This window comes from Quercus robur, chromosome 5 (genome assembly GCF_932294415.1).
Source record: "Quercus robur chromosome 5, dhQueRobu3.1, whole genome shotgun sequence".
Lineage (NCBI taxonomy): Eukaryota > Viridiplantae > Streptophyta > Magnoliopsida > Fagales > Fagaceae > Quercus > Quercus robur.
Window position 1 is genome coordinate 75,292,291 of NC_065538.1, and position 25,720 is coordinate 75,318,010.

The following is a 25,720-nucleotide window of genomic DNA, read 5'->3' on the forward strand; positions in this document are numbered from 1 at the left end:
CTCAAGAAATATAACAATGGACATTAGAGAGAGAGAGAGAGAGAGATGGTGGTCACTTAGGATAAGATAAGATCTAGCAAAATGAAGAAGGTGAGTGACGGAACCAAAGGTTTTGGAACTTCTGATCTTCAGCTAGACTTGTGATCTTCGGCAGGGCTGAAGGTCTTTTTTTTTTCTTTTTTCTTTTTTTGAGAATCCGCTGAAGGAGAGAGGGTTAAGGAAAAGGAAATGCATTTATGAAATGAGAAGAGGTGGGTGCGGACTTCTCTGTGATGGATGTAAGAATACAAGAGAGAAGCTGCCTAAAAAATAAAAAAGTAACCAATGATCACACAATGATTTAATTTGATAATACACTAGCCCACTTTGACTGAGTTATTTACAATAATGTTATTGAAATACTTACCTCAAAATTTGGAAACATCCAAATTTTGTTTTCAATTTCCGTAATTCAAGCTCAAAATTTTGAATTTTGAGTTAAGAAAACTCAACTCAAAAATTAATCCAAATAACTTGATTTTTAGTGGAGTCCACGTTTTTTGAGTTTTGGGTGATGAAAACTGAGATATATAACTTAGTTTTTATCAATCCAAACACCCTCTGAAATGTTGTTTCCATAACTCATTGCTCATTTTCACTTGTTTTAGTAATGAGTGAGGAAAACTAAGAAAAAAAATCAAACCAAACAAGAGTGGTGGTGGTGGAACCCACAGAAAACAAGAAATGAGTAATAAAAACTGAGTTATATAGGCTAAACCAAACATAGCTTTCCGTCCTCCTCTTTTTTATCCTCCCAACCAAACAAAGCCTTAGTGAGATTGGTTCACATAATGTAGGAAAATTTGGATTTGAACTTAATGCTTATCTCAGTCACAAGCTTCGGTTGATTCCCTGTTGTTTTGCTTCAGTTTTAACAAGTTAATTTTAGCAAGAAGTAGACTAGGATTGCTCCTTCTCATGCCTTCTTGGACCAACCACATAACTTAAGCCCATGGGTGTTTTGTACAAGTTCTTGTGGGCTGAACTTAGTTGAGCGTTGACTGTTGACCCAATTAATTACATGGTGCAGGGTTGAACTAAATCAATCCATGGGCCAGGTTCAGGGTCGTACATGTTGAATACTTCTCAGGCTTTGTTCTATTGATGGATTCTTCGGCTAGATTTTGGAGTCAGCTTTTTCAATTCCCTATAAAAACTTTCTTAAAATAAATAATTAATGTATGCCTTCAAGGCATACATTAACCAAACCCTTTCTCTATTGGTAAAATTAGTGGACCTTAATTTGGTGGGCCTCTTAACAAGTGTTTGTTTGGCATAAACCTTTTAACTTATAGGTTAATGTATTGCTTTTCAGCAAATAAACAAATAACCAATTTTTTTTTTTTTTTTTTTTGGTTCTTTTTATGTTGTCTGCAAATGAAGAAAAGCATTAGTGAACTCATTGAAAGTGAGACTTTTTTCCGCAATTGCTAAATCTCAGAATATAACCTTCATTGCTCACCTTTATTGTTATAATTCACCTCTTTTGAGTCTTGACATGAACTGATAATTCATTTCTGCTAATTACATAAGTACACCACATTATTCTGAATCTAACCTGTTGTTATATGCTACACAGATATGGATGAACCATTTTAAGCTCTAAAATGTGTCGCCTTGCATTATTCTGACTATGGTGAATTATGTGCAACTAGACGAAGCTTTTTAATGAGAAAAATTAAATCAAGATATACCACCAAACCTGTACAAAGTGGGTAACAAGATTAAATTGCACGTCTAAATCAATTTCTCGTTTCACTTGCATGCTGCATGGTAAAGCTCCATGTAATCAAGAGCGGGCCGATTCCAAGACCAGTCTTGCTCCATCACTGTCTTGCATAACGAATTAAACCAATCCCGACTGTCATACCAAGCAGAAATTGCCCTGAAAATCCAAGTGTGAATGAATATTTAAAAGGAAAATACTAGAAGAATGTGTGCAGGGGCATACTTTTGTGGTTTTAGCGTGTTTGTGTGTGTGTGTGTGTGTGCGCGCGTGTGAGAGAGAGAGAGAGAGAGAAATTATAATAGTACAAACATGTACTTTGAACCCTTTGGCTCCCCCCTCCCTCCCCCAAGACAAGTCCTAGAGAAAATATTGAATTGATGAATAAAACAAGTGTGGGGTTACATTGAATTGTTTCTGTGCCACAGCATCTGTCAAGAATGCATGTCTAGAGTCCAGGCACAGGCTATGGTTTTCTCAATGTTGTGATTTGTTATAACCAACAAAGAAACATGTGCATTTGGAAACTAATAATGAAGAATAAATCCATTTGCCTTGGAAGACAAAATAAGCATTTACTCACCTATTGAGAGCATAATCAACACCAGCAGCATCAGCTCCATCAAAATTATATCCATTTGGTTCAAGACTCTGTGCTTGTGCTCTCTCTTTATCATGATCAACGTCAAATACAGTGTCGTAAAGTCCTATAAAAGAAATTCCATGAAGTTGGATGGTTAACAAGAGAATCTCACTGAAAATCCCATGGTGCAATTATCTCATGGTCATAAGAAATGCAAGCACAAAGGTTCAGTCCAACTGCATGAGATAATGTTAGACATGAGATAATTCTATAGTTAAACATGTCCATTGATATTGCTGTTCCTACTTGACCCCAAGACAGAGTATCAAGGTCAATGTAAGATGTCTTACATCAAAAGCTAGGCACTCAAGGTAAAGTAACACAATACAGGCTAGATAGCATGGGTACAATATGAAATTTGTATTTCATGAGAATTAAAAGGTTGAACAACTTCAAAATTTGGTATTTGGGAGAAAATTATCAATGGAAAGGGGAAAATCTATAATGAAGATTGATGGGGGCAACAGAGATATATTTTAGAAAGCAAGAAGCACATTTAAGAAATGATACAGAATTTTTTAAAAATGACCTAGGAAGTTGTAGTAGCTAGTATCAGCACACTATTAGTACAAAAAGCTGAAGCCATAAGGAAGTCGACCAACAATGTATTTTGAGCTCACACACATTTACCAACCCCTCATATGCAGACCCGCCCATGACCAAAACCCAAATGCAGGCCTTCCATGTGGATATCAGGGTTACCAAGACTTGAATCAAAAACTTCAGTTAAAACCCAGTTTGATTACATGTTGGTGACAATCCCAAAAAACTTGAGCTGTTGGGAAGTTGGCCAAAAATGTATATTAAGCTCTCACACATTTACAATAAGAAAATCAATAAGTTGCATATAATTAAATCTAACATTACAATATTGGGTTCTATGCTTAATTATGAAAAAGGGAAAAGGCAATATTAGGTTGTCAGTGATAATTTCATAAAATAGAGCTACAAATTTACAATATCAAAGGGAAAATTCCTTGAAGATTGACAATTTACAGAAACTTAAAAAGTTTTCTTACGAGGCACAAAGTACAAAATTATGCAAAATAGCCTACATAGTGAAAACACTGTTCAATACAATTGCCTAATTTCAATGTGAAGGTCATTGAGAAGACAATTAATCTAAAAACTTGAGGTATGTGCTACCACGACCTTGATGTCACATATTTACATAAACAATAAAAATAACAAGGTATCATTCATGCGACAAAGGGTTCAGCAGTAAAGACAAAATAGACACATGGTTGAATGGCATCACTCTCTAGTTTTGTATGAACGTACCTCCAGTTTTGCGAACAACTGGTATTGAACCATATCTCATTGCTGTGAGCTGGGTCAGTCCACATGGCTCAAAAATTGAAGGGACTAGAACGAAATCAGCACCAGCATATATCTATCATAAGTCCAAATGTATAAGTAACTTCCAGGGTCACACTGCAGATGTAAGTGGCAAACATGCATCCAGGAAAAAGGAGAAAATTTGAAAATTTAAGTTCAGTGAGAACATACTAAGTGTGATAGAGGCTCATCATAAGTCAAACAAAGGCGAGCACGGTCACTGTGAGTAGAATGCAATTGATTGGCTAAATTCACAAAATCATTTTGAATACGAGGATCTGGGGCTGAACCAAGCAATACAACCTGCAGGTAGATGTTTCATCAGCATAGACGAGATATGCTTGACCAAAAGACAAATGTTGTAACATTATTAGCTTATTAACAAGCATGGATTCAAAGTATACATTATGGTCATTCTTACATTCACACGTAACTATATTTGACAACATCATCCATGATACGAAGAGAAAAAGGAAGAAGTGTGTGTGTGTGTGAGAGAGAGACAGAGACAGAGTTGTTGAAGTAAGTGAGCATTCTGGAGGATTATCATATTATTAAAATTCTTATAATTACTCGTACAATGTTCACATGCTGAGGAAAGAATAAAACGACATTCATAGTACAAAAACAATTAATTAAAAAATTAAAAAAAGAAGAAGAAAGAAGACAAAAGATGACCTGTCCATTGCGATCTAAGGTGCGCCAGATGGCGTGCTTGATGAGATGAATTCCTTTCTGATGAGTTAAGCGAGTGATAATTCCGACCAAAGGGAGATCAGATCTTTTCAAACCAAGCTTCTGTTGTAAGGCTTCCTTGGCAGCTTTTTTGCCTTCAACAACATTGTCTGAGGTGTATGATATCTGGAATAAATGCATCATGTGTTAGCCATACATGTAAAATTTGACCAGGTCATTCTTGTTGAACAAGAAGGGAACTTGACAAACAGCTTCCACCCATTAAAAAAAAAAAATCAATAGGAAGAAGAAATGGCAGAAGAAAAGAGGGGTAGGGATTTGGGGGAGTGTGCATGTGCATGCACACATGAGAGTGAGAGAGAGAAACCAACTTACAGGAATGAACTTATCATTATATGGGTCCCACATATCTGGGTCAATTCCATTTAATATACCATGGAACTTGTAGAGATGAGGAGCAACGGCAGGATTTCCAGCAACCTCCTTTGAGTAAGTGTGGGATACCTGCATATTCAAACATAACTTAGATGCTACAACAATAAGAATATGGATAGACAAATTGAATCTATACAGATGATGCATTAGCTTTTCCATTTTCAACCATTTAAGAAACTGACATACTGGAACAGTATAGAAATGTAATTTGCATATCAAGGGACCAGTAACAGTTTAAGAAACTTATATCTGTCACTTATTGGGATCATTAGGAGGTTTAACAACACGCTGCACAAGGGACCGGTAACAGTTTTATTTTGCATAATTTTTCCATCAATCTAACCAATTCTATTTTGAACTCTCAAAACCTACCCAATTGTAAATTCAAATACCCCCCAAAAATGTTACATCTATTCAAAGAAAATAGGGAAATTCTAATGTATAGTTCCACCTGATTAAGTCATACTGAAATATAACCAATTCTTAAACACTGCCATCTTTTTCCTGCTTAGATATCTTTGCTACTCTTCTCACTCAATTCCCAATTCCCAAAACTCTAAATTCTAATTAAGTGTTCCATATTAGCATTGATTCATATCCCCTACAGCTAGCTGAGTGGGAATTCAATGACTAAGACAATTAATTGCAACAACCTAAAACCCCTTTATTCCAACAAACAAAATAAAACCACCAAATGAAATAGAAAAGTAAATAAATAAACAAAATACTAATAAAATCTGGAGTAATTTAAGGATAGAGGGAAGCATGTCAATATTACTCATTTCTTAACAAAGTTGATGACCGTGAATATCTAAGTGTTATAGAAGCACATCACACAGCTCAAAAGGAACAAATCAACTTATTAAAAAAGAACAGTACAGAAAGCATAAAAAGTACGGAGACTGAATAATCTTAGGAAATTATAAGTACTTACAGTTGTCGCCTTGTCTGAATATGCCACAGCTTTCCCAATTAAGGCTGCCCCAAATTCAAGGTTGTGGATTGTAAAGACAACCCGAGCTTTACTGAGACCATAATGCGTATAATGATCCTTAAACAACCATGCAACTGGTGCAGTGGACCAATCATGGCAGTGGATGATATCCTGCCCATTGTAAAGCCCCAATAGATGGATATTCATAAAATTTAACAACAAAATTCAATTTTTTCTTGTCTGGAAGTGTGTGCCTGTGCATAGTAAGAGGAGAGAAAAAGAAAAGGTTTGATTTGATTCAATAGAAAAGCAATCTGCTCTAACAGCAACAGAACTCAACATTGGCAAAAGGTGGTCTTGACAATTGCCCATATAAATTGATAGCAGTCATAAACACATATATAGCACGATGAATTAATGCAATGGATTTAGTTAATTTTGCAATAATGGCAGGAAAAGATGAAAGGTCACTGAATAACTTCATACTGTTGCCATTCACAATAATTGCTCAAGTAAAACTCATAAATGAAAGACTTGATATCATGGAACTTACAGGATGAAATCCACTTTGGAGTAGAAATTCAAGAGCAGCATGACAAAAGAAGCCAAACCTCTCTCCATCATTCCTACAGCCATATATGCAGCCTGTTGAAACGAATCTGCAGGAAAACCAAGCGCATTAAGAAACCTTGTAAAATATATTTTGTTGCATTTGGCGATTAAAGTTAATGGAGACAGTGCACAACAGTAGTCATGCAAAGGACGGACATTCTGAGAAAGAATAATATGGATATGTGTCTCAATATTCCAACTTGCGACAATAGGTTATGAGCAGAGTAGCATAAATTAACTATTTCACAAATGAACCCCATATAACTGCAATCCCCAGGATGAAGAAAAGAAGGTAAAAAAGAACAACCAAAGATGAAATTTGTACCCTGTATCAATGTGGATGTGCGAAAAAGAATATTTGAGGTTCAAATGGTATATACATCAACAAGCCGTGTTTCCGAAGTTGAATTTTCCACATAGCTGACAACTCTAAAAGATGGATCTTTGAAAATCATATCATTAGGAGTGTAAAACATACTTCACATTACCACATTCAGGATCAAAACAGCCAAAATCCTCACTATAATTTTAACACATAAAGCAACTTTTCCATTCATAACTTTGCAATGCAGTGGGGTGGCATATTGCCTAGAAAAACAATAAAGCTATGACTCACTCTTCAAGTGTTTGATCACAACTCTTAGTGCAATTTTAATTTGTATCGAGCGTAGTCAATTATCAGCACTAAAGTGAGTGAAGAAAACAAAAAGAAACAAAAAATTAATACATGTATGGTTTAAAGTAATATAGTAGCCTCTGTAAAGTAAGTACGGAGAGTGAAAAGTGAAGTACAGATTGCCCACGAGTACATGTTGTAAACTAGATCAAATACAGAACATATAGCACAAGAGATTTTAGGAGTGCAGCAGGAAAACAGAATTACCCATTTTGAGGCTCCAAAAAGTAGACAGAAAGGCCTTCGACCTTCCCAAACCATGCTTTAATTTCAGTCCCACCCCAGGAATAGCTTCTGTTATACTGAAAGTCCTTCACCTGTATCAAAAAAAATATTAAGTTAATTCAACATCAAACTGAGGTTAAATAAGTATAAAGAAAACCATAATGCAGGAAAAAATGCAGAGATGGTGGAGTTTATAATATTACAAAATATAAACATAAGAAACATTTTTTACTTATCATAAAAAAAGAATGAAACACAAGAAAGGTCCACACAACCATCACATGTATATTCAGAAAGTCAGAGAATAGAAGGGCCCAACTAGCAAATCATGGAAATATCATTGTTAAATACCCATTTGGTCTAGCAAAGAAATCATCCAATAATGCATATCTCAACTTAATTCTGAACATAATAACTCATGCTACAGTCATTGCAAAATGGACCTCTGCGAGAGAGTACAACCACTGCATATAGGACCTACAAAGAACATGTTCTCTCTACTAAGTCAATAGAGAAAACCCCAAAACTTGAGAATAGAGACCAAAAATACTTGCACGAAGAAGTAAGACATTATATATAGACCAAAGCAACAGCAATGAAGCTTACATTGCTAAATTTCAAACAGTCATACTTTGGAAGAATGATGTCCACATTGTGGTTCAAATCTTGTACAGCACGAGATAGACTAGTAACAACGTCACCAAGGCCTCCAACCTGCAACAGATATTAGATATGACAGATAAAAAAAATACACAAAAGATATTGATTTTGATCTTTAAGCTACTATATTTAAACAACCTATTCTTTAACAAGAAAACTATTATTAATAAAGTAAAATTGCCATCCTTTGGAAACAAAAAGTAATTGTGCCAGGAAAATATCACAGTGCCTATGCTCCCTCCCTCTGTCATTTAAGACATTTTTTTTCACTTTAACAGAGGGGTATGTGTGAATTTGTCTCTTTTTTGCATTTCCATTAAGGTATTAGGGCTGTAAACAAGTCAAGCTAAGTCGAGTATTAAAAGTTCAGGCTTATTTATTTAGTTTTATTTCAAACGCAAGCCAAGCTCAAGCTCATTAGTAAACAAGATTATATGTTCAGGCTTGGTTCATTTTTTTTTTGATAAGTAATAAGGATATATATTCAAGAACACTGCCTTATGCATAAAAACATAAGGCAGAGAGAACAATACAGATAGAGCAGATTAAGAAAAGAGAAAAAAGAAAAAAGAAAGGGGAAAGACACTAAATGCAAAGGAGAGAGCTAAGGAACATAGGGAGAGAGTCACTAGAGGTGATTCCCCAAGCCCTAGACTAGTCAAACAGGGAGCCACTAAAAGAAGCCAATAATTGGTCATCCAAGCTTTCCAAGTCCTCAAAAGTCCTCCAATTCCGCTCCCTCCAAAGACACCACATTAAGCACAAGGGAGCTAGATTCCAAATGCTAGACGAGTGTTTTCTAGGCCAATTCCACCAACCCAAGAGAGTATCTGCAACTGTTCTTGGCAAGACCCATGAAAACCCAAAAAATCTAAACACCAAACTCCACAACCTATGAGTCTTACCACAATGAAGTAGCAAATGATCCACCGTCTCTCTATTACAACGGCACATAATGCACCAGTCAACAAAATGCATCCCTCTACCCTTCAAATTATCACCTTGTTCACAAACTACTTCATTAACTTATTATCTTCTCATATATAGTAAAACCATGACTAAAATTTTCTACCCCTTCACAAATCTATGACTTTTTTACTATGAATGAACTACTTATATTATCAATAAACTACAAATAAGAATTTGAAATCATATGTACCTATTTATAAACTTACACAATACAATTTCAAGTCTATATAAGTATATTTTTTGACAAGTATAAATATAAAAATATAATATTTTATATAAGTAAATTGAGCCTCATGTTCATGAACACGTTAACATGTTTGAGCTTGGTTCGTTTAATATTCGAGCCTAAATTTGGGCTTAAACTTAGCTTGTTTGCTAAATAAACGAACACAAACAAGCTTTTTCTTAAGTCAAACTTGACTTGTTAATAAACCCACTTGGAGACATTTTAATCCTTTTTTGCAAGCGATAAGCACTCTCCATCAGAAACATAATGCAAAGTAACCACTTATTCCAGACATTAACACTATGTTCCAGGATTTTAAACAAACTTCAAATGGAACTGCTAAATATCAGTAAATAAACTAGAGTATTGCCCATGATACAATTACAGAATGGATGGTCAAATTCCTAAAATAATAACTCAATATTTAAACCCCACCCCCCCCCCCCTCTCTCCCAAAAAAAAAAAAAAAAGCGCACAATTTTATTCACAGATCAACATACACGAGATTAGATGAAAAATCTTCCGTACATATATTAATTAACTTAATATTCTAAACTTACTTTTGCAATGGGAGCCATTTCAACAGAAATATGCACTATGTGCATTGGTGGCTCCTTAACAATTCCTCCAAACACAGGTATGTGGTAATCCATGCCATTTTTATTGTCAAAAATTCCACCATCTTCCTTCTCAGAGAATACGAAGTCCATCATATATGTGTCCAATGGAACCTTGACTGCAAGGACAGAACAAATGGTATATTTTGGGTTTGAAGAAAAAAAAAAAAATCTTCGTGTCTCAAAATTTTTGCACCCTGCCTGCAGAACACATGGTAATCTTCGCACGTGACATGACACAGCATCATATTGCATTCTGTCAATGTTTTCTAATATATGTTTGGTTGGCTACTTTAACATGTACCTATGCTAGATACTTGGCATGGAAAAGATATGTCATTATATATGAACGCTACTAGAGAAAATGAATAATTTTCTGCAGCCTTGCTCACAATGAGCATAATGGGAAAACACTTAAAATGCATATGAAAGAATTCACACCAGCTATGTTTTAAAGATCAGCACATTCAGAAATGTGACAATCTTCCAAAGAGTCAAAATCTAAAAGTGTTCCAATAAGCTCTGCATTACATCACTTATGAACAAAAATTTTGAGCCATTAAGAATAAGACCTTAATATCCTAAACTTTCACTGGTATTGCTAACTAAGAAAAATGGTTAGGAATTCAGAGCTTATTGGACAAAAATTTTGAGCCATTAAGAATAAGCCCTTAATATCTTTAACTTTTACCGGTATTGCTAACTAAGAAAAATGGTTAGGAAAAGTATGTCAAACATTAAGCGACCAAGAAACATTAGTATTTTCATATTGTGAATATTGCAGTTTGGCTAGGTCGTCATCATGTACAATATGTTGATATTTCTCAAGATTATAATGTGATTTGTGAATTATGTGCCGTGTGTATGTGCAAGACACTCATTCAAATGTCCAGAATATTTTTCAAGACTTCTTTTGCATATTCCAGAGGAATTGGCACACAGTTGGGCAATAAATTGACAATAAAAGGAGAGCACAGGACAGATTGTTACAAATCAAGAGAACCCAAAAGAATTAGAGAGTGAACCCTTTAAGCCTCCATATTAAAGAGAAAAGTTGATAACTAAACATGAAATAACTCACCAGTGCTTTTGACATGAGTACCATTATCCGAAGGCAACATTTTCTGAGGCGGCAATGGACCATTGCGGTGGGTCCAACGGTTAAATGAACCCCTGAACCAAACTTCAGGTTTTCCATTGAGAACTGTGTTGGCAGGATTATAGAAAACCTTCACTGTGCTTCCTGCATGAACATCAAGAGGTTCTGTGTAGACTATGTGCTTTTGAGATAGCAAAAACCTTTTCAAAGTTCTTTCCTTTGTTTCAGCCTTCATACGTGCTGTTCTTTCAGCCTACGAAAGGAGAAGCACGGAGAAATGGAAATTAGTAGTGAAAAGAAGAGAGTGATAAAATGCTAAATCAATAGCTTTGAAAGGATCAAAACTACAATTAGTTTTTATTATTCATCCCCAGCATCCATCTTGAACATCTTAAGATTAGCCCAGGAAACTCACACTTATCAGAAGGACCACAATAACTGAAATAGACACACTAGACCAGAACTAAAGTTGGTCCTCCCTATCCTCTACATGTGAGCCACCATAACCATTACCCCACACAATATTTATGTACAATATTCTTAGATGCACTTCCTCTGAGAATAAAAAAACGATGACCAAGTGTGCTTTAATCAATATAAATTAGCCATATCTTGAATGGAAGATTTTTTCTAAACTGACCTTGGCACGTATAGCCTCCTCTCTTAACCTCCTCTCCTCCTGGAGTTTCCGATAAATCCGGTGTTCTTCCTCAACCCAATAAAGTTCTTCAGGTATGCCTTTTGGGACAATTGCATGGAAATCCTGGCGGTGGTTGTTATCATACGCAATGGCTTTCTGTGGTGGTCCATCAGCAAAAACCCAATCTAAGACAAATGCTCGATCAGGTACAACAACTGCAGAAAATAAAGTTGATTATTATTATTTGTCTTATAACATGCAACACTGACAGTATAAGAGAAATTCCACCTAATACTGATCCATGAAAAAATAGCAAGCAAGAATTAAAAAAAAAAAAAAACCTCCCTTAATTTTACAGTGTTCTTTTGGTGATCCACCTGTCAGTGTCCATCACTCCATCCAGAATTACTAAAACAGATGGGAACAAGATATCAAGCTCTACTTGTACAGGACAAAGTTTGAGGCTTTTTTTTAATAAAAAAAATGGAAAAAAGAAAGAAAAGAAAAAACGCCATCTCCATTTTGCATAATTCTCAAACAAAAATGAGTGAAGATTTCAGGTCATCAGAATCACCTTGCCTATGGTTAAAAGGGCTCATAACAACCCAACAAAACTAAAAACCACAAGCAGCCAACATTTCAAGAGACATATAAAAGGTTATTGTCATTACCTAACCATAAACTGGTTTGGGTCAAAATAGACACTCCTGGCCCTTCAAGATATGCTAGTTTGACCCACATTAAAATTAAAATGCATGGACATGGCAAAAGGGTGGGAAGTTTGAGAAGTAACTCATTATCTGAGTTTGCTAAAAAATGTATACTCCCTTGTGTGAAACACTCAACCTTTAAATGTAATATATTCATACACATAAAAGACAAACAAATATGTATATTTGTGTGTGTATAACTACCCATCTACTCTCTCTCTCCCTCTCACTGTTCATGACAGAGATCGGAAATTTTTAAGAGATGCATGTCAAGTAACAACGTTTGGAGTCACACCACTCACTTTCAGCAACACCACATTTGGATTGAAAATTTAGCACATATCATATATCAGGCAACAGCCAACAGATTGCATGGTACTTGGCATGACTAATGAATGCCAACTGACACCATCTTGCATATGCACCTTATATTCTGTCACTCCAGCCAGATAATCTAAACTTGAAAGTCTAAGAAAGCATCATAAAACATTAAAGATAAGAAAGAAAATATATCTATTTATACATACCATCAGCATACCACCAGTCACCATCCTTTTCTTCAGAACTGACAAGCATTTCAACAATGGACAATCCATCCTTCCAATTATTATGGCCCCCATGAATCCATAGTTCCTTCGCATGAGCAAGGGGGCCAGAGTTTTTATTATAATATAACCTGACTGAGTCTTCACCTTTAAACTCACCAGGCTCTATATACCAAACATGATCGACAGACCTTACAGCATTTTTTGTCAACCGTTTCAAAGCTTCTCGCCTCCTTTGAGTCTCCTCCCTTGCCTGTGCTCTATCAGCTTCACTTGCTGCTTTCTCTGCATCTATTCGCCGTTGTTCCTCTGCTTGTCTTTCCCTTTCAGCTTGCTCCTTAGCAAGTTTCTCAAGTTCTTTACGTTTCTCTTCAAGCAAGAAATCCTCAAATTCAAACGCATCCATTCCACCTTCCACAGTCACGCAGAAATTCTTTTCATCATTATTGTCATAGACATTTTGCCCATTGAAAAAGACAAAGTCCATCTTGTAGGCTTCCTTGGGAACATGAACTAGGCAAGACCACCAATCCCCTTTTAGATGTGTTTTTTTCAACCTTACTGTAAATGATTTCCATCTCCAGTCATTAAAGGCTCCCATTAACAGAACATCTGGCTCATTATTTAAAGTGGAGAGACCCCTACTGAGGAAAACTTCTATATCTTGATCAGGTTTCACTACTTGAGGAAAAACAAACATCTTGCTCCCTATCGAGAAGTTCTCCTCAGCAAGCATCTCAATTTTCTGCTTACGCAAGTTCGCTTCCATCTCCAACTTTAATTTTAGAGAAGCTTCTTCTCTAATCTTTTCATCAGTTTCAGTACTTTTATCTCTTGTGGTGTCATCACGCTCTATGATATCCAAGTGTCTTCCTTCTGAAACCATTTTATCAGGAACATTCTCAATATCACTCTTGGAAGCTGTTTCTATCTTCTGTAATTCTGCTATATCCTCATTGACCCTAGCAATGGTTCCATTTTTCACCACTTGAATTTTCTGAGCAATAGCTGATGATTTATTTGCTGATGATAATTCATTGGCTTCCTCAGTTTCAGAAATGATTTCTTTCTCAGATTTATCCTCTCGAGAATGTTCAACCACCCACTCTTCCTCAGTATCAACTTTTGTTTCAACGGTTTTCCTGTTGGGTGACACATGCTCACTAGATGTTGGAGCAATTGGCAACTCTTTCTCTTCATTATTTATTTCATCCCTCTTTTGGGTGCTTGTTCCCACCGGTGTTTTTGGCGACAATCCCTTTGAAGCAGGGCCTTTAGGCCTTGCATTTGACATTTTCTTTGATCTCCTCCTTGGAGAATCTACCAATATGCAGAACCAGAATTTAATAGAATAAAGGATCAAAATTCAACTTTGAACCAGAACAGAACAACGGCAACTAACCTGAACTAGCAATGATCCGATATGAAACTCCACCTCCCTGGCAGTCTTTTCCCCATGAAGAAGACTGAAACCAAAATGTATGACTTCAATACATTCAGAATAAGAATGAAGCAGTATGAAAACAACCTCAGTTCAATACTTGGAATTATTTTTGAAAACAAAAAACCTACCATTAACACTCAATCAATTGTAATTTAATGGGGCAAATTACACCAATCCCCCTTGAGGTTTATCAAAATTACACTCCCCTCCTTGAGATTTCTATAAATGCAACAAAGAAGTTCATGCCCTCCCACACCATTACTTCCCTTAAAAAAAAAAAAAAAAAAAAAAAAAAAAAAAAAAAACGGTTTCATACTCAGTTGAGGGAATGTCATTTCATTCATAGTTTGGATGGAAATCCAAATTTATTAAAAATTGAATATTCCTTTAGGTAAATGGCCATATATGTTGCATTTATACATTCACGTAGAGGGGGGGGGGGGGGTGTTCATTTCGTGAAAGCTCAAGGAGGTTGGTGTAATTCACCCAATTTAATTTCATTACCTAATGAATCAATCATTTAGTGAAAAACCATAAAAGAAAAACAAGAACTTCATCAGCAAAGCAAACGTTCAATCAATTGATCAACAAAGAGCCCAGAAAACAAAACTCACCAAGTATATCCTATCTTTCATACATAGAACTTGAATGAACATTTTACAAATATCCCATTTGAGATTTAAACAAAACCACCAAATCTCTAGTAAAAAACCAATCACAAACTCTTACTGGGTGCGATCAAAATCAGACACTACAAGAACCCATTGAAACAGAGAAACAAGGAACACCAAGAAGAGTTGCAATGAATAAACAAAAACAAAAAAAAAAAGCAATAATAACCTTTGAGAAGTGAGTGACTCTTCCATGAGGAAAAAACCCAAGAGAAGGTTTGAGCTTTAAGTGGCTTCTCTGATTGAACACAGTTCTGCAACTGCAACTGCAACTGAGTGGCCTATGTACTTGCAAAGCCACCTCCATAACTGTGTTTTTTCTGTTTTAAGAATGTTCTTCAAGGTTCTTCTTCTTCTTGTACTTGTTTATGAGTCAGTGACCAGAGTTTAATCAGAAAAAAAACATTCATTGATTGAGGATCCCAGTACTTGATCTTTCAGTTTCTCTCTGTCTGTGCACTGTAAATAATTAAATAAAAAAAAAAAACAAAAACAAAATTAGATATTTTAAATTTTAAATAATGGATGACACTAGAATGTAACAGGCTAAACAGCAAAAAAAGGTCCTAGAATCTCAACCATATATGAGTAATGTGTTACTATGTTTTGATAATGTACATGATTGTTTACCAAAAACGAAAAAAGATAATGTACACGATTAATTTCTATGTAACATTAATGACTGTTGATATGCCTATGTAGGTTTTTGATGAGGAATTGGATGGTGGAGATGAATTTGGATCAATAGTTATTGTGGATTTGGGTGTGAGTGGCGTCATTTAAGATATTTTTCAAAATTTTCAAAATTTTTGACATATTATAAGTAGCTAAGCTAGAGAACTTATTGAAAGGCTCGTAGTCCGTGATAGGATACTCAAGTGGTGAGGAGAGGTAATCTACCTGGAATTGACACATCAAATGGGGACATGCCACGTGGGGACAAACCTAAAAGATCGTTTAGGGCTCTCTTATGTAGTTATTTACACGTGCTTAGCTAGAGAAGAAAAGGGTTATATTTCCTTTTTCCTTTTTTGGGTGGAAAAAGGATGAGGTGTTATGAAGCAATCAAGCTAATGATTGATTTTTAGATAAAAGTTGGGGTGCTCGAGGATCAAGCCAGCTAGAGGATTGTTGAAAATTAATATCTTGTTCACAAGAATGGGTGGTGTTGAAGTATTCTTCTCTGAAAATAAATAAAAGAATTGTCATCTGGATAGTTTATGATTGATGAACACTCTTCTTCTTTTTTTTCTTCTGTTTTTCTTTTTTATTTTTTTTATTATTATTTAAAGTGGAAAATGATTGATTCTATATTTGTTTAGACTTCAAAACTATATTCTTTCAACTCACTAAAAGTGCATAAAACTCCCACTTTTGTAGGATCTATGAGTGGAACTCTTTTTCTTTTTCCTAACTTAATCTGTTAGAACCAGTTACCAAGTAATCTACGAGCTTTTCACCCCTGATAAGCTAAAACAAATTTTCTCATGCTCAGAAGCATCTAGGAGTGGTACTTGTTAAATAGAAATATAGATATTGAAATATAAAAAAAAATTAAGTTGAAATAATAATATCTTGTTGAATTATGTTAGAATGATGATAAATGTCTATAATTTATAGAAATTAATATTATCCTTTGTTGAATAATTGAATTAAGTTCAAATGAGGATAATTATGTCATTAAAATATTAGTGATTTTATAAGAAATTATATTGTTCTTTTTAAATATATTCATAATCAATCATGATATATCTCTATTAAAGGTGTTTGTAGTGTGGTACGGTGCGGTTTTGGGCCATTTTTAGCATCGCACTTTGCGGTGCGGTTTAGCCAAAATCATAACTGTACTGCACCTCATTTTTGCGGTCACATGTGCGGTGTATAGTTTAGCCAAAACCATAACCACACCACGCCTCATTTTTGTGATCACATGTGTGGTGCGGTGTATAAAAAATCATCTGCAATATAAAAATTTAACATATATATCACCATACAATTCAATATGTATTAGTAATATCACTATCTCAGATTCTTAGATATATATCAAGCATGTAATGAAGTCAAGTACTTTGAAATCCCAATAACACGTAGTAAATATCTAAACCCAGATTCAATACCAAACAAAAATAAAATAAAATAAACCCACAAAAATTAAACTTAAATATCTAACATAGCTGATGAGTACTGAGTCCAGACCCATCACTTCCAAGTGCCAATATACCAACAACAACAATCAATAAAAAAATAATATAATCAACAAGTTTGTCATATACAAGCTACCAATAGATTATCTTTAACAAAGAAAAACTTGAATTAAACACATATAGAGAGATAAATACCGCAATGGTAGAAGCAACTAGTGCAACGGAAGTGAGTAGTCTAGTGGCAATTCAAGTGGAAGTGTGGCGGCTAGGGTCTGACTTTTAAAGGCTGAAAGAGTGAAAAGATTTTTTTTTTTACTAAAAGAACAATGAGATAAGGCTAGGGTATTAAATTATTAATGTATTGATATTTTGTCCTTATTATATATATAATATAAAATAAATAAATATATTAATATATATAAAGGGTGTGGTGCGGTGCAGTTTTCATATTATAAATTTGCAAACCGCACTGTATCAGGTGGTGTAGGGCGGTTATGTCATTTTGTGGGTGGTTGTGGTGCGGTTTTTGCAATTTGTGTGGTTTAGTGAACACCTTTAATCTCTATATACCAAACCATCCAATTTAAAGATCGTTTTTGAAGCCGGTTATCTAGTAGTAAAAGTGACTACTTTTACTTTCAAGTCTCTCTAAAATTACAAAATTCTAAATGAAAAGAATTATACTACATTGTAGAAGTATAATGCATAAACCTTGTAAAACAAATTAAACCTCATGTAATTAGCTAATTAAGAAGTGTTTGGGGCCATGGGTTCCAGTTAAGAGAGTCAATCTCGTATCAGAAATTGTAACGGTTTGGCCAGCGGAACGATATATTTGGGTATCGGTCAATACCAGTGTATCGTTTCAGGTTTACTGCTATTTTTTATATTTATAAATATATATATATATATATATATATATATAATAAAAATAAATGTTTATCATAAAAAATTACTTCAATTCAGAACAAATTATTCATGATTTTAGTCTTTAACAACAACTAAATGAAAAAAAAAAAAATATATATATATATATATATATACACACACACACACAATATAAAAAACAAAAAGCTTTAGAGTCTTTTTAGTTGTGTTGTTTAAATAATAGTTTTCATTGTTTAAATAACACAACACATGTTTCTACAACACTTAAATAATGTTACTAGAGCAATATTATCAAACGGACCCTAATTGTTCATTGCATGCTAAGAAAACAAATAATACAAATAAGTTATCATTCTGCCCTTACAAAAATTTGAGAATCACAAAACTAAAACAAAAAAAAACAAAAAAGCTTTTTTTTTGGTACCAGCCGATATTTAAACCGATACAAAATAGCTACGTTTCAGTATAAGGTGCACATACCGGAACAATAAATACCGGCCGGTATGGTATAGTATTGACTACCTTAGTTCCAGTTAGCTTAACTAGTAAAGTTTCTGATGGTTGAATTAGAGATTTGAGATTCATTCTTTGCTTACACCAAAAATCAATTGGTGTCTTAATCTGATGATAAAGAGCTATCATTGGGAGTAGACATTATAGGTTGAAATCCTCTTAAAAAAAGTGTTTGGGCCTATCACACAAAAAAAAAAAAAGTGTTTGTGGCCATTTTTTGACAAACCTAAAAAAGAACCAACCCAAGTAAAATAAGAGGCCCAACATTAAAGACTATCAACCTAATCGGCTTAAGCCCATTGAACTTCCCTTTCTTTTTGTCAAATCCATGGAAAATTTAGGAAGAGGTATTTTTGGCTTCAGTGATTGGATTAAAAATCATATTATCTCATTTTGTCACAAATCTCATTGTTCAAAGTTGTGATCCTCTCAAGATCCACCAACTAAAGCTAGCCCTCATTTCGGGGGTGTTTGATTCAGGTAATGTGTCATTGATGTGATGCACATTACGATGATGTGACATTAATATTTTTTGTTTATTTTATTTTTTTTATAACATTACCATAATTTAAAATTATAAAATATATCACATCATTTTAATCTCATCACATTTTTAAATAATATAATGTTGTATTCTCATATTAAGATTACATTAATATAAGATTACAATAATGTGATATCATGGTATAATGTAACATCACGACGAACCAAATACCCCCTTCATGTAAAAGGATTATCCACTTCAATGAGGGAATTTGTTGATAATCCACTTCAATGGGGGGAATATCATGCTAAGAGTCACTGCATGTATAAACATTCTCAATTTTATGTATTATAAATAAACTTTTGTTGGATGTGATGGACTAACCACATAATCCATTGAATTTTAACTTTATATATTATATATTATCTAATAAAAATTGTCTCTTAAAATACATGATTATAATGATTAATACCCTTTCCTTATTTCACGTGTAAAATAAAAAAGTTCTCACCACACTATAAACGCAATAATAACATTATTAAGCTAATGTTACCGGACATGAAACTCCATTATCATATATTATTGTATTAAATTACTATTTCAATTAAAATTTTATTATTAAATGTTTGAATATTTTTTGAAGAAATGAAATTTCATTATTTATTTTAAATTATCTTATTAATCTTTTTTTTTAAAAAAAATTGTTTCAATACATGATAGGCTTCTATCATATATATCAAGGTTTTTTTTTTTTTTTTTTTTTTTTTTTTTTTTTTTAATAAAGAGTAAATTGCAAATTACCCTTAAAGTTTGAGGGTGTTTGGATTTTACATCCTGAAATTTCAGAATTTGAAATTTAGGTCCTGAAGTTTGGGGATGTTTGAATTTTATACCTTGACGTTTTAGAATTTGGATTTTACCCTCTAAAGTGTGGGGGTATTTGGATTTTACACCTCCAAATTCTTAAACTTAGGGAGTAAAAACCAAACACTCCTAAACTTTAGAGAATAAAATCCAAACTCCTCTAAAATTTAGGAGATAAAATCCAAATCTTGAAACGTATCCAAACATCCTCAAATTTTAGAGGGTAAAATACAAATTCTGAAATTTTAAGGTGTAAAATCCAAACACCCCAAACTTTAGAGGTGTAATTTGCAATTTACCCTATATATATATATATATATATATATATATATAATAAAAAAAAAAAAAAAAAGGTCATGCCCAATATACAAAACTTCCACTTTTTTGTGGGATTTAGGAGAACTCATGAAAGGTAGCCTTACCCTCAATTTGTTTTGGAGAAGCTAATTCCCATACTCATACTCGTGACATGTCGCTTTTGGTGAAAAACACTTGTCACCACACCAAGACTTGTCCTCTTTCTTTCGCATATCTTAAGTTAATTTTTTATAAATTTTTTTAAGGTTTTTTTTTTTTTTTTTTTTGGGAGAGAGTTTCATCCTAGCTATGACGTTCGCTTCTAATAATAACTTTTTATCATCAGATCAAGATACCAATCAGTTTTTGGTGCTGGCGAAGATTAAATCCCAAGTCTCTTATTTAATCATCAGAGATTTTACCAATTAAGTTAACTAGAATCCACTTTTAAGGTTCAATTTCATTGATATTTGTACAATTTATTTTACTTCACATTGATTATTTTGTTGTTCCAACCAAAACTCATCACATCAATTAAAAAAGCTCTCTACCACACCAAAAAAAAAAAAAAAAAAAAAAGTCCCTATTATCTTTAGACTTGGCAAATGAGGTTGCGTTAGGCAAGTTCAGGCTTGACCGACAATGGACAAGTCAGAAACATGTCAAACTAAAATTGATTACTATTTTTATGACCTTATTCAATATTTGATGGGTCGGATCAACTTGATATGACTCAGTATATTTTTACATTAAATAAAGAAAAAAAAACATTTTTAAGAATAGGTTAAAATTTTTATTTATAAACTTAAAAGAAATGTACATTGTCTGCTAATCAAACAAAACACGAGGAAAGGTTCTCTTTTATAATTTTTTTTTTTTTAAAAGAAAGAAAAAAGGAAAAAGAAAAAGATGAAAGGTTCTCTAAATGAACATTAATATTACAAGAAGATTCGTGAGGCCATCAACATAGACACTCTATTCCCATTTCTATATATGCACAAAAGCAAACTATTGATATTTGTACAATTAATTTTACTTTACATTGATTATTTTGTTGTTCCAACCAAAACTCATCACATCAATTAAAAAAAGCTCTCTACCACCAAAAAAAAAAAAAAAAAAAAAAAATCTCTATTATCTTTAGACTTTTTTTTTTTAGAGAGTTTCAATCTATGACGTCCGCTTCTGATAATAGTTCTTTATTATCAGACCAAGACACTAATCAGTTTTTGGTTTAAGCGGGGATTAAATCTCAGATCTCTTATACAATCATCAGATACTTTACCAATTGAGTTACCTGGAACCTACTATTATCTTTAGACTTGACAAAAGATGTTGCGTTAGGCAAATTCAGGCTTGACCGACTATGGACAAGTCAGAAACATGTCAAACTAAAATTGATTACTATTTTTATGACATTAATATTTGATGGGTCGGATCAACTTGATATGACTCAGTATATTTTTACATTAAATAAAAAATAATAATAATAAAAACTTTTTTAAGAATAGGTTAAATTTTTTTATTTATAAACTTAAAAGGAATGTACATTGTCTGCTAATCAAACAAAACAAGAGGAAAGGTTCTCTTTTATATATATATATATATATATATATATATATATATTTTTTTTTAAAAAGAAAAAGAAAAAGATGAAAGGTTCTCTAAATGAAAATTAATATTACAACTTTACAAGATGATTCGTGAGGCCATCAACATAGATACTCTATTCCCATCTCTATGCACAAAAGCAAACTATCAAGAACAACAACTTGTCAAAAGTAATTGGATCTCTTGAATTAAATGACCATACAAGCCTACAAGGTGTTTGGAAATGGCCATTTTACATGACTCTCACAAACTCAACATCATCACACTCAAAGATGGAATAAAAAATACCAATCTCCTGTGAGAACTTGAAAGTCTCAATGGCTCCAAAATATAAGAATTTAGTCAGTTAATTACCAATAGCACTAGATTCCAACTGACTTAAAATAGTCACCAAAGAAAACATGAAGAGGACATATGAGTATAAAATGCGGAAACAAGATTACTAATAGCAACAGTTATAACAAGATGCAAATATTTATATATATATATATATATATATATATTCTTTAAGACATAGCATTAAAAGGATAAAACACAAGAGATGTTTGTAAACGGATATGAAAAAAAAAAAAAAAAAAAAACATATGTGAAGCTTAAAAAAAAAAAAAATTACAAAGAAAAGAAAAAACAAAATCATGAAATTCCTTACTTGTTTGTAAGCATTGAAGGAAGAGACTTGAACATATGGCAAGATAAAAAATACTCTTGTATCAACTTTTTAAAATTAGAGATCTTGGAGGAGAAGAAGAGTCAAATTCTTTTGTTAAGATTTCACAAAAAGATGTTTTTGATATGAATTATTAGTAAGAGTGATCTAGTGAGAATAGAGGTCGCAGGGTTAGGAAAGAAAACTTTGAGACAAATAAAAAGAAACAACATATTATTTTTGTCTTCCTTTTTAACATAAGGGTAAATTACAAATTACACTCCTAAAGTTTAAGGATGTTTGAATTTTACACCTTGAAATTTCAAATTTTGGATTTTAAACCTTAACGTTTTAGAATTTGGATTTTACTCCCTAAATTTTAGAGGTGTTTGAATTCTACACCCTTAAAGTTTGGGGGTTTTTAGATTTCACTCCCTAAAATTTCAAAACTTTGGAGTGTAAAATCTAAACACTCCAAATTTTAGGGGGTAAAATCCAAATTCTGAAATATCAGGGTATAAAATCTAAACACCCCCAAACTTCATGGAGTAAATCTCAAATTCTAAAATTTCAGGGTATAAAATCTAAACACCCCCAAACTTTAGGGGTGTAATTTACAATTTACCCTTAACACAAAGAAAGAAACCATAACCATCAGTAGTATTAATAAAACAACGACAATTATTTATTTATATTATTCTAAACAAATGATTGATGAGACTAATTAAACAAATGTCTATAATATATATATATAAGAAAATGTGTATAATATTGTACACATTTGAAAAAAAATATGTACAATATTGTACTCATTTTTTTATATAGAATTCTTGTACACATTTGTTTAGTACCTATAATGTAAATATTTATTGATATAACCATGTAAAGTACTAATTTTTATAATTTTTCATAAAATAAGTTTACTCTTTGATAAAACAAACATAAATGCCTCGTATAAATTAATTATACATTGGACATAGACAACAAATATTAAAACCCTAGATGCCAACCCCCACGGCTTACCTTATTTGAATTTTGAAACCCAATCCACCCTCCGAACCGTTCTTTCCCGCCACAAACTTCCACTTTATAAACTACCTTAACCCTTCACTCATTTCTCATCAACCACAAATATCATTCTCCAAACAAAACCCATCTCTCTCTCTCTCTCTCTCTCTCTCTCTCTCTAACCAGTAACCATGAAGGGAAGCCATAAGAACACCACTGGCAACAGTTATATGACAACAAAGAGAAAAGAAGGGTTTTATAGATATCTAAAGCCAGGAGCACTTGCCCAACTCAGGGATTCCAAAATCACAGCAAAGTGGCACCAAAAACTTGATCTCGAAACCCACATGATCTCTTCCTTTCAACTTGCACTTCATGGTGCAACTCCGTTTTCACCTTCATCGCCAAATCAAAACAACAACACGCCATACCCTAGTGATGCTGTCCCTTGCTTTGCTTCAAGGATCAATTACCACCCTCGGTGTCTACAGCGTAAAAAACTCATCGCGGTTACACCAGTTTTTCATGAGACCGACCAAGTATAGTCACAGAGGTTGTTCTTGTACTGTTGTACAAGCCTGAAGGCTTTTGTTGATGTAGTGGATGATATTATCTTTACTGGTCTTGCCCTAATTTTTGTAAATTCTTTTTTTTTTTTTTTTTTGCTTTAACCCTAGTTTTTGCAACTGATGGCTCTTGTTGATGTATTTGATGATGTTTCTTGACATAATAATTTGTGGGGGTTTTTTTATTTATTATTATTAAAGTCATGAGGACTATTTTTTAATGGATAATCTGAACTGATTATGTAATTGGAATTCACTATTGTGGATCTATGCCTTGCATTCAGTTTGGATTTATATTTGGTTTGATCATAAGAAGTAAAAGAGAAATTCAAGGTTTTTTTTATTTATTATATTAATCTTTTCTAAAACCACTAGGTTATATAAGTGTGTTAGCACAACAAATAAATCATTAATTTACACAGATAATGTAGTAAACAGTTTATTGTGGTTAATAATTATACCTCATCAATGGTTTAAATGGTTGTATTTTAAGTGTTATTATTTTTAATATACTTTTCCTTGATGATATGAATGTTTATGCACTGGCAAGATCTTTAAACATTGGCTACAGGCCTGTTTTGAGGGTTGAAGGTTGTGCTTGAATTAGCTTGTTAACCTCCAAAAGATAGCATGTGCCATAAGATGACTTAGTATCCTTACTATTTATACAAAAGTATCGTATGCTTGATCTTGTTTGGCTAAGTATTCATACAACTTAAACAAAAGAAATTAAGGTTTAGGTTTATTTGAGTTGAGGTTCTAAGTCTATCATTGTCTTGGTTTAGTTTCTGCAAATTTCTAAAATTTAGTTTTTCTGTGTTTAGTAACTCTAAAAATTTACATTGTGTTGTCTATGCAACTTATGATAAAAGCATAAGATCAGAATATACATATTGAAGTTTTGAAAATATGACTTTGAGTTGAACTTTTAACATGGGGAACAGAATTGATATTTTGAGTTTTCTTTGGTAATCATAGTTTGAATTGAGAGTTCCATATTTGAATGAAGTTTGAGAAGATGACTTTCATGCTATCGTGGATTAAAGGTTATTGCGGATTTGGGTGTGTGGTATTGACATTTGAGATATATTTATATTTTTCAAAATGTTTGACATATTATAAGTAGCTATAAGAGCATTCACAATGGGCAAACTATATGCCAAATGTAACCAAAATTTTGCATTCAGGGCCAATAACTCTCAACAGCCGAAAGGCTAAACATGGAAAAGTGTAATTTTTTTTGACATAGTACTATAATGCCATCCTAAATGTAGGATGACACTGTAGCAAGCTTGTAAATATTATAATATATTTTAATCTAAAATATCAGCCTCTTTTCACTCTCTTCAGTCTCCTGTCAACTCTCTCTCTCTCTCTCTCTCCATTGCTCATCTCACCAAGCCTCTCTCTTTCTCTCCATTGCCTTTGCCAAGCATTCTTTCTCACTCCATGGGTCAGTTGGGTTAATTTTCTCAGCTTCATCACGGTGGTCCCTCCCTCTAAACCCAAACCCAACTCTCCCCCTCTCTTTTTGATCTCGCCCAACTCATTGAGCCGAAACTCCATGGCCAAAGCTTCGAGCTCCACGACATCCATGGCCAGAGCTTCGAGATCCACAAAGTTTTTGGTCTTTGTTTTGGCCATGCAAAGGCCATGGGTGGCTGAATTTGTGGTGGCTAGGTTTTTTTATCTTTGAATTTTTATGATTGCTAGCTATTTTTTTTTTTTTTTGCTTGGGGTTTATTGCTAAGATTTTATTGCTAGTTTTTTTGTTTAGGGTTTATTGATGAGATT

General features: G+C 33.4%; 1 protein-coding gene across 1 annotated transcript; it reads right to left on the bottom strand.

Moving 5' to 3' along the window:
* Nucleotides 1-1,466: 1,466 nt before the first annotated feature.
* LOC126727095 (starch synthase 3, chloroplastic/amyloplastic) lies at nucleotides 1,467-15,458 on the bottom strand. Its single transcript, XM_050432590.1, has 16 exons — nucleotides 15,075-15,458; nucleotides 14,193-14,256; nucleotides 12,773-14,110; nucleotides 11,536-11,750; nucleotides 10,878-11,148; nucleotides 9,740-9,915; nucleotides 7,931-8,038; nucleotides 7,307-7,416; nucleotides 6,365-6,470; nucleotides 5,812-5,982; nucleotides 4,818-4,946; nucleotides 4,425-4,607; nucleotides 3,918-4,049; nucleotides 3,690-3,801; nucleotides 2,349-2,472; nucleotides 1,467-1,924 (listed from the first exon to the last, which is right to left on the bottom strand). The coding sequence occupies exons 1-16, from the start codon at nucleotides 15,210-15,212 to the stop codon at nucleotides 1,795-1,797; spliced, it is 3,507 nt and encodes a 1,168-aa protein (XP_050288547.1). The 5' UTR covers nucleotides 15,213-15,458; the 3' UTR covers nucleotides 1,467-1,794.
* Between the last annotated feature and the right edge of the window lie 10,262 nt (nucleotides 15,459-25,720).

Coding starts and splice junctions, on each gene's coding strand:
- LOC126727095 (XM_050432590.1), bottom strand. CDS start 15,212: ATGGAGGTGGCTTTGCAAGTACATAGGCCACTCAGTTGCAGTTGCAGT. Junction 9,916..10,877: donor TACTCATGTCAAAAGCACTG/GTGAGTTATTTC, acceptor CTGTCCTTGCAG/TCAAGGTTCCATTGGACACA. Junction 5,983..6,364: donor TCCAAAGTGGATTTCATCCT/GTAAGTTCCATG, acceptor TACAATGGGCAG/GATATCATCCACTGCCATGA.